The sequence below is a fragment of the Archocentrus centrarchus genome, chromosome 23, assembly GCF_007364275.1.
Source record: "Archocentrus centrarchus isolate MPI-CPG fArcCen1 chromosome 23, fArcCen1, whole genome shotgun sequence".
NCBI lineage: Eukaryota > Metazoa > Chordata > Actinopteri > Cichliformes > Cichlidae > Archocentrus > Archocentrus centrarchus.
The window spans coordinates 23,691,659-23,700,968 of record NC_044368.1 but is presented as its reverse complement, the minus strand read 5'-3'; the positions used below and the strand labels follow the sequence as shown (position 1 = coordinate 23,700,968).

Below are 9,310 nucleotides of genomic sequence, written 5' to 3'. Positions count from 1 at the left end.
GCAGGCGGAGACACGACAGTGTTGTGTCGTTATACCAAGATCTGAAGAACTCTCTAAAGCTTTCAGTTGTGGATGTCTGAGTCTGCTCAACCAGTGAGCTAACCCAGCACCCTCACAGGTACTATTTTACTGTACCAAAATATTTTCTTTTTAAAAAGTCATTGATTTCCAAGAAATTCACAGACACTTTCACATGACTGTAGGTCTCTGAGCTTTGTTATACTCTCTTTACCTGGTACTGTGCATGTAGGCATTTATAAATGGATATATGAGCAGACTGTGCACTCTTAACCCAGATATTAATTGTAATTAAACGTTTTAGTAATCATTACTTATTCTTTCGTGTTTGGTAAAAATGTTGTCCCATTACTAAATCAAATTAGTTAACTGTACTTTTCTACACAAATATAGAGTGTAATGAACTTGTTAAGCAGAGATTACTAAAGATATTATGTTTTTGAAGTGAAGGGGCGGGGCATATTCAAACTCAGTCCTGCTGCAACATGCACCGTGGCAAGTTCAACGACTCCTGACTGGTAAGTGTGAAGAATAACTATTTTAAATAATTCTAGCTATTTCTTTGCTTAAAAGATAGCTGAGTTCCATGTGCAGATATAACTGAAAATTATAGTTACAGCCTACCGCCACCATTATCGACACTTTGGTAAAGTGAGGGGTTTTGGAATCGAAGTTAAATATCGCGAGTGGAGTGGCGAGCGCGAATGTTAGCATTGGCTTAGTGTTAGCATACTGACGAGTCTCAGTTTATAACGGACAGTTACTTTAGGAGAGATGTACTTTGCTGAAATAAACCTTTATTACACCAAGTTTAAGCCGAGTGTATCCTGTCTCTGAGGGTAATTTTTTTTAATCGAAAAAGCCGCTCCAGTAGTGTCAAGACAGCTAAATGCTATCGTTAGCTTAGCGTTTCACATCGTTCGTAACAGCATGTGCTTGTGTTAACCTAGTCCACGTTTTTTTTCTATACGGTTTCGTATGTACTGAAATGTAATGGTCGGACACAAAGGTTGAAATCTTGTATGACTAAAGAGCTGAAGCTGAGGTTATCGCCAGTTCTTCTTCTCCACCTCTGATCTCCAGACTCTTAAAATACAGAACTGACAACAAGTTAGAAACGTTATTAAACCTGTCAATTGTCTGCAGACAGAAGGGTAAGCCTAACTCATTTGGCAATATTTTAACTCTAATGTGAAATGGGAAAACAAAATTTTCAGGCTGAGAACAGAAATTTCAAAGGGAGACAGTATTTCAAAGTACCATATTTCCTTGATCACTGATGACATGGTTGTGGACAAGTGTGCTAAAATTTTTATTATTTTTTGTTCTTACAGGTCCGTGTGAAGATGCAGTGGAAGTGCAAATACTGTGAGTTTACATCAGAGAAAAGGGGTTACCTCTTAAAACATTACAGGCTAAAACATGGAAGCTACACCAGAACTGTACCATTTCCTTGCTTACACCAAGAGTGTTTATGCACATTTAAGTCCATCAGTGCACTTAGGGTCCACTTATCCAAAATTCACCAGAAAGACCAAGATGCACAACTGTGTGAAACACTGACCTTTCACTGTCAGTCCTGTGATTTTTCTGCTGCTTGCACAGAGGCAGTTTTTATCACTCACTTGCGGAGTACACATTTAAAAGTTAATCACAGAGTCCACTGTCCATATAATGGGTGTAACTTTCATACTACTGTGTACTCCACATTCAATGCACACAGAAGTAAACAGCACAGAACAGGCAATTGGAAGATGTTCAAACCAGAAATAGTGTCTGGTAGTGAAACCAATGAAGTGGCAGAAGAGGAACATGGGCCCCCAAACAACACTGTTGATTTAGAAGGCAGCGAAGAGTCCAGCAATGAAGAGCATCATGATCTTGGGAAACAGTTGGAGCACAACCTAGCTGCTCTTTTTTTAAAGATGCAAACCATCCTCCACATTCCACAAAGTTCTATCGATGAAGTTATACAACAGCTCCTACATTTAAGTGAACTGTCCCAACCACTGCTGCACAATTCAGTCAAGGACATTTTGAAGCTACACACAGATGTAGATGATTCAACTGTGAAACAGGTAGTCAGGGCTGCCTCAGAGAGCAATATCATACTAAAGTATTGTGGCAAGGGTGGCTCCTTATCAACCTCTAAAAGGAGAGCAGCATATGTAAACAAAAACTTTGATGTGGTTATGCCAGTTGAGTACTTTATTGCCAGGGAAAAGAAATCTAGTGCTGTATATGTTCCTATAAATGCCATGTTACAGAAAATGTTGAACAGGGCAGACATTTTAGATAAAGCTCTTCCAGTACAAAAACATGTGCCACATGAGTACAGTACATACAGAGATGGTTTGTACTGTAAAGGAAATGGCCTCCTTAACAGCGAGGAATTCAGAATCGCTGTTGGACTTTACACAGATGATTTTGAAGTGTCCAATCCATTAGGGACATCTAAGAAGAAACATAAAATGAGTGCAGTGTATTGGGTGCTTGCCAATGTGCCATCAAAATATAGGTCCACACTCCAGTCCATTCAACTTGCTCTTTTATGTAAAGCCTCTGATGTAAAAGAATATGGCTATGCTAAATTTCTTCATCCTCTGATCCAGGATCTGGTTTCTTTGGAGCAAGATGGCCTATATGTTGAGAAGTTGGGAGCATGTGTCAAAGGCACAGTGTTGTATGTGGCTGCTGATAACTTGGCTGCTCATTCTTTTGCAGGATTCTTTGAGAGCTTTGGAGTGGACAAGTTCTGCAGGTTCTGCATGGCAACGAGGAGTGAGATCCAAGACAAGGAGGTAAGCTCGGGCTCTTTTGAACCCCGAACTGCAGACATTCACAACAAACAGGTACAGGAGGTACAGCAGGATCCCACTTTGGCAAAACAGTATGGTGTAAAGGGACGATGTGTACTAACTGACAGTCTGGAGCACTTTCATGTTGCTCGTGGCTATCCCCCTGACATCCTACACGACCTTTTTGAAGGGGTTGTTCCTGTTGAGTTATCACTCTGCATTTCAGAACTGATTTCTAAGAAATATTTCACATTAGAAACACTGAACCATGCTATCAAATCTTTTGCATATGCTTTTCATGACAAAACTGACCAGCCTCAGCCTATTGCCCAAGGCTTCTCTACCAAAGGGACCATAGGTGGAAATGGCCATGAGAACTGGGCTCTAATCAGGTTGCTCCCACTTCTCATTGGCCATAAAGTGCCTGAAGGGGACGATGCCTGGAACGTTCTGATGCTCCTTAAAGATATTGTTGAATTGGCTGTAGCAACAAGGCACACTGAAGAGTCTATACATTTCTTTGACTGCAAAGTGTCAGAACACAGAGAACTGTTGCAAACTACATTCCCAAATTTCAAATTGCGTCCAAAACACCACTTCATTGAGCATTATCCTGAGATGATTAAGGCATTTGGCCCACTGTCAGATGTCTGGACAATGCGTTTCGAGGGAAAACATAAATTCTTCAAGCGGGTCATTCGTAATGCACACAACTTCAGACATGTGGCACTTACACTGGCTGTAAAGCATCAGAAAATGATGGCTTACTGTTTGGACACAAGTTCGTTTTTCAAGCCCTCAGTTGAGCTGGACAAAGTTACCACAGCACTGATCACATCTTTCCCCGAGAATGTCCAACAAGTTTTCTGCAAGAGAGTACCCCAGCTTACAAAGGTTCTGGTTGCATCATCAGTCTCTGTAGATGGAATTAGATATTGTGCTGATATGATACTCTCTGTCGGTTCATGTTCAGGCCTCCCAAATTTCAAACAGATCAAGCAGATTGTGGCAATAAACACAGAGATCTTGTTTGTGTGCAATACAATGACGGCATGGTACCATGAACATTTCAGATCATTTGAACTCTGTGGCAGCGCAAATCCCTCTTTGTGTGTGGTGGAACTAAAAGAGCTGAATGATGTTTTCCCTCTGTCAGCATACAGATTTGGAGAAAATTCAGCAGTGACACTCACTCGCTATATTCTGTGTTGAGAAACCACAAGTGTTGTCAGTACTAGCATTGCTCTGGATAGAGTCTAAATGTAAGCCTAATTGGTAATTTTGTATCTTTTTTGATAAGCCATATGTTAAACTGAATATCTATGTCTTTGTGTATATATTTCTAATAAGCTATTTTTTTTATTTCCAAGATGGCAGCACACCAGAAGATGACCTTGAGAGTAATTTTCACAGAGACAGATATAAGAAAGGTTGTTCTGAATACAAGACCTACTACAGTGGAGGATTTGATAGGCAAGCTTAAAGAATCACTGGGACTTAATTTCAACTTCAGTCTCCAGTACCAAGATCCTGAATTCAATTATGAAGTGTGCAATCTGACAGATATCGAAGATCTTCCTGAAAAACCAACAGTCAAGGTCATCCCTCTACTTGAGTTGGTATCTGTCTCAACATCTGAAGAAATTTTGAGTGGCACACCCAGTGTAGCAGATACAGAGATCCTCTCTACATCCTCGCAGGAGCGACAGAAACAGTGGCCAGATTGTTTTGATATCCCAGATTTTTCTGTTGATGTAGCATATAGACTTAGGCAAGCAGATCTTCAGTTTCTTCGTGATGGTACGCACCTGAAAGTAACAAAAGAGCTGAAACATGAGATTCTTGAAAGATTGGCAGAGAGCATGTATAGTTACACAGCATACCCAAATAATGCTCAGTTCGAAAGTGTTGCACAAGCCCTCATAAGCAAGCACCCCTCTCTCCAGGAGCGAGGCTCAACCAGTCGCTGTAGCGGCTGGAAAAATAGTCTAAAATTTAAAATGGCTAATTACAGAACAAAGCGCAGAAGATCAGGGTGCCTTGATGTAGCAGTAAATGCAGGGAAACGAGGAGGGCATTCAACTGAAGGAGAACCAGCCAACAAGAACATCAAGAAGGCAAAGAAAGGCGAGATCAACTTCTTACCCAACTTTCCAGACGGATTTAATCAGGTAGCCCTTGAGGGTGCCCGCAAAGACTTGGTTAATGAAATGCAGAAGAGAACACCAAATGGACAGCTTGTAAAAGAGAAGATGGATCTGACGTTTGCATTGAGAAGAAAAGAGGTGGTGGAGTCAGAACCTGCCGTATGTGAGATGGTGGAACGTTGGCCTGCTCTTTTCACAGAAGATCAGGTTAGTTCATTCATGAATAAAATAATGAGAACTTTTTTTTTTAAATATGTGTCTGTGTTTCTCTTAGGAAACTGCCTTTATAAAACCTAAAAATATTTATCTGTTAGCCATTCCCACTGTCAGCAAAAAAAAAAGTAATTTTACCATGCAGGACATGGTAGTTGCTATCTACAGCTGCCTTTATCTTTTTTTGGTAAGGAATATTGTATATTGAGTTGGTCGTTATTGTGAAATCAACACCCTGATGCAGAACTCTGATTTCAGATTATTCTGAAGAGGTTTATCATCTATTAATTCCCTATTCACGGTACGCTATCCTGCTTATTAAAAGGTTACTTGCCAACAAAAATATATAATTTGACACAAAATATTAATAGTCTGTTTATATGTAGCAATGGTCTGCTACACAAAAGTAACACAATACTACAAACAATCAGGGCAGTAGAAAAGCAACTCCTGTGTTGTGTGCGGTACAAAGTTTTTGTTAAAGAAGTTTGACTAGAATAACTGAAATATCCCCAAATTTAAAGTGTTAAGTGAGTGAGTTGAAGGGGGCTTTGTGTTTTACAGCTGACCATGTCCACACCTGTGCAATTTTTATTGCTGTCCTCACTCTGGTGCTTCCACCTTCAGTTATTAGCTGTAAAGATGTAATATTGGAGCATTTTCTGTATTTTGCAGGTATGCATGGAGTTCAACAGGATTGTTGGCAAGAATCTCAAACAGGAATTCTATGAGAGCATTGATCGGCACAGTCCTCGTCTTATCGAGATTTTTCGATCCAAGAGAGGGAACATTGGCCAAATGTTGACACAGCTTTCCCAACAAACAAAGGTTGGTCCTATTAATCACTTGCATTGTGTGCAACAGCTCATGTAATGACTTGGCTTTAAGTCCAACTGTATTTATTTTCATGCTTCACATAGATTGTTGAAATGATTAAAAGATTTTGAATTTAGGGATGGAAAAACAAGGCTGAGTTTCTGAACTTCACTTAAACTTTCAGAGAACTTCAGTAAAACCTGCTAGTTCTTCTCAGTGTTAAGGGTGTTACTGTCTCAGTGGGTTAATTAACCATGAGCCATGTATTTCTTAAATTTTAGGGAATGTGCCTTCAAAAGTCCTTGATTACCATTAGGGATGCACTGATATTAAAATGTGGGATGATATCGATACCCGATATTAATATTGCTGTTATGGCAGATAACTGATAATGTATACAATATATATATTTCACTACCCTTTCGACACCTTGGAAAAAACAAAACAATCCCACAGCTGACATTGATTCTCTGCTTCAGATGAACTCCTCACAATCTTGCGCTGCATTGCTGTCACATGACCAAACAAATACCACATGACCAACCTCCTCCCCTGCCCGTCCGGAATCAAATGACAAGAAGATGGAAATAGATATGGGTTGTTAATATTGGCCCAGTTTTGTTTATCGGACCAATACTCACATGTTAACAAATGACTAATATTGGCTGATACCGATGTTAATGCCGATATATTGTACATTCGTAATAACGATGCTTAAGAAGATGTGGGGACTTTATATTTTTTGATACAATCAATTGTGCTTAGTTACTTGCTTATTTTTGTCATTTTACTGCCCAAAAGACTGCAGAGCCAACTGATATTCGAACACTGGTGCTCAGAGGACTTCCTGTTATCCTTGGTGACAACCCCACAGACTTCTACAAACCAGCCTTTGTAAGTAATTTTACTTAAAGACTACCTAAAGGAACAATAACAACTCAATCTTGAATTTTCACTCTTATACACGGTTCTCATGGGTCTTTGAAATACTTTAAATTCTTTAATATTTACTTTGCAATAATGTTTTGCAGCTGTGTTGTATGACCTATTTATCCAAAGTCAGTGTATTACTTGAATTAAGTGCCATTTGACACGGCCCCGGTTTGGAGAAGCAGCAGAGGTACTGGTGTAGGAAACTAAGCAATATACTGCTGTGATCAGTGTTTATAACAACATTATTTTAGCCACCTAAAAAATCTAGATCAGTGAAATGTACACTATACACAGAATATTTTCACTGCATTACCTTACTGTCAGTCAGACTTCTGACATAAAATTACTTTTATATAAGTTGTATATAGATTTCTCCTGCCAAACTTCATAGACAAAATCTGTTTACTTTGCTGAACAGAGGAACGGCTCTTCTACTGCTGCCTCAGTCTGTTCGATTGTGTTATTATTTGATTGGTTTGGATTCACTAAAATCACACAGTAGCACACATTTAAGGATCAAGGACATGCTAGACTAACAACTCTTGTGTTCTGTGAGGTAAAATTACTAATTTTTCCTATGGCATTTGGTTGGCATGAAGAGAGTGCTGTAACTTAATTTTCTAGTCAGATAGGTCCGTTGGACAGCAGTTTGAGATGCTGAAAATAGTATGCGTCCACTAAAACTGATATAAATTTTTTGACTTATCTAAAAATACAAGTTGCAGCAGTACATTGCTTATCTACCTACACTGATCCACCTGCTGCTTCTCCAAAGTGGGGAAAGGCTGACCACCATCTACTGTAGGTAAGTATGCTGACCATCTGTAAGCACCTCATGCAACCCACTTTAAAGGGATAGTTTTTTTTTTTTTTTTTTATATATATATCTTAATTTATATCTTATGCTATGCTGTGTTGGGTTCATGTCAGGATTTGGGCATAGACAGACAGGCGTGGGAAAACAGATGGCAGTTCCAGTGATTGAAGAAAACTTGTGAGCATAGTTTTAAACAATTCAAAGGATAAGGTATTGTTCCACTTAGCACTAGCACATGAAGATGCTGGATAGATGTTCTTTTGTGGAGCTCCAACTCATTCAACATTTACACTAGGAAACTAGGGCTGCATAGCATGATAAAACAGATATGACAGAAATTTCAATTTGATTGTGGAAGTTATTTTTTTTTATCAATTATTGATGGTCACTGAAATATCACTGTTGTGCTCTTGTCATTTATAAAGGACTCAGATGATGATGACTCTTTCCGCAACATTGACATTGGGATCCTCCTTGTTGAACCTGAAGGTGCTGTGCCCTCATCCTCCCTGCATCTCAGTCCAGCCTCACTAAAATTGTCATTGAGGGAGAAGTGGTGATGGACAACATTCAAGACCTGCCAAAAGCTATGTGTCTTCTCTTTGGACTTGCATATGCAATGCATCTCAGTTACCCCATTTCTATGAAGTTCACGTTCCAGTTCATCCAACAGGTATTTCTTGAGCTGGGCCACGTTGAACTAAAACCAAAGTTACAAACATTGAAAAACCAGCTTGCGATGTAACGAAATGTCTTGTGTGTTGTCAGTGAACAGTCAGGGGGTTGAAAATATACTCAATGCAGATGGAGTTGATAAAGTTGCTCTTATCTAATGCAGTTCAGTGCAGCAGTACTGCCACAACTTTTATTTCTTAAGAAAGTTTGTAATGTTCAGCTTACAGTGTTATAAGAGACATCAGTGTCCAGCCACTTGTACTCTAAAAAACAGGATTTAGAAGTGTATGCTCAGGGCTCCATAGTAATATTTAGTTGATACAGTTAAAGGAAAATTCAGCACTTTTCATGTAAACGTCCAGTTTGTGTTGATGGTAAATGTAGTCATTTGAAGCAGTAAATTCAAAATAATGTAATTCTTCCTCAACAGCAACATTACTGCTTATTTTACAGGTTTTTTCAGTCAATAGCAGCACAGGAATTTATTGCTTCAGTTGATTACATTTACTAACAACACAGACTGTACATTTACATAAAACATGCAAAATCTTCCCTTAAACATAGTTGATCTGTTCATTTTCCAAGTTGGAGATTGTGTCCTATTTTAAGGTGTCCAGTTTTTTCAAAAGGATGCAAATATTTTTGTTGAATGCTGCTGCATTTGTATTCCTTCTCTAAACATGTTAGAATTGAGTTCAAGCACATATGCCTATTTTTACTTGCCTTTTGTATGGCAAACTTTTTTTTGAATGGCTACTGTTTTGATACTTTTTTATACTTCTGAAAAACATGACAAACTACAGTTAAAATTGTCTTTTGCGTAAGTATTCTGCAAAAAATAAAATATTGGAATGTTGAAATGTATTTGATTTATTCTCTTTACAATTTAGTGT

At 38.8% G+C, this 9,310-nt stretch overlaps 1 protein-coding gene across 1 annotated transcript; it reads left to right on the top strand.

The window, feature by feature from the left end:
- The first annotated feature begins 374 nt into the window (after positions 1 to 374).
- LOC115773830 (uncharacterized) lies at positions 375 to 8,302 on the top strand. The gene is made up of 7 exons (XM_030720749.1): positions 375 to 536; positions 1,353 to 1,386; positions 2,743 to 2,819; positions 4,187 to 5,170; positions 5,852 to 6,004; positions 6,794 to 6,886; positions 8,168 to 8,302. Exons 3-7 carry the CDS (start codon positions 2,787 to 2,789, stop codon positions 8,300 to 8,302), a joined length of 1,398 nt encoding a protein of 465 aa, XP_030576609.1. The 5' UTR covers positions 375 to 536; positions 1,353 to 1,386; positions 2,743 to 2,786.
- The last annotated feature ends 1,008 nt before the right edge of the window (positions 8,303 to 9,310 follow it).

What these genes read in the sequence shown, in the direction of transcription:
- LOC115773830 (XM_030720749.1), top strand. Translation starts at nt 2,787, where the DNA reads ATGGCAACGAGGAGTGAGATCCAAGACAAGGAG. An exon ending in AGCTTTCCCAACAAACAAAG is followed by an intron (nt 6,005 to 6,793) that starts GTTGGTCCTATT and finishes ACTGCCCAAAAG; the next exon opens with ACTGCAGAGCCAACTGATAT. An exon ending in ACTTCTACAAACCAGCCTTT is followed by an intron (nt 6,887 to 8,167) that starts GTAAGTAATTTT and finishes TCATTTATAAAG; the next exon opens with GACTCAGATGATGATGACTC.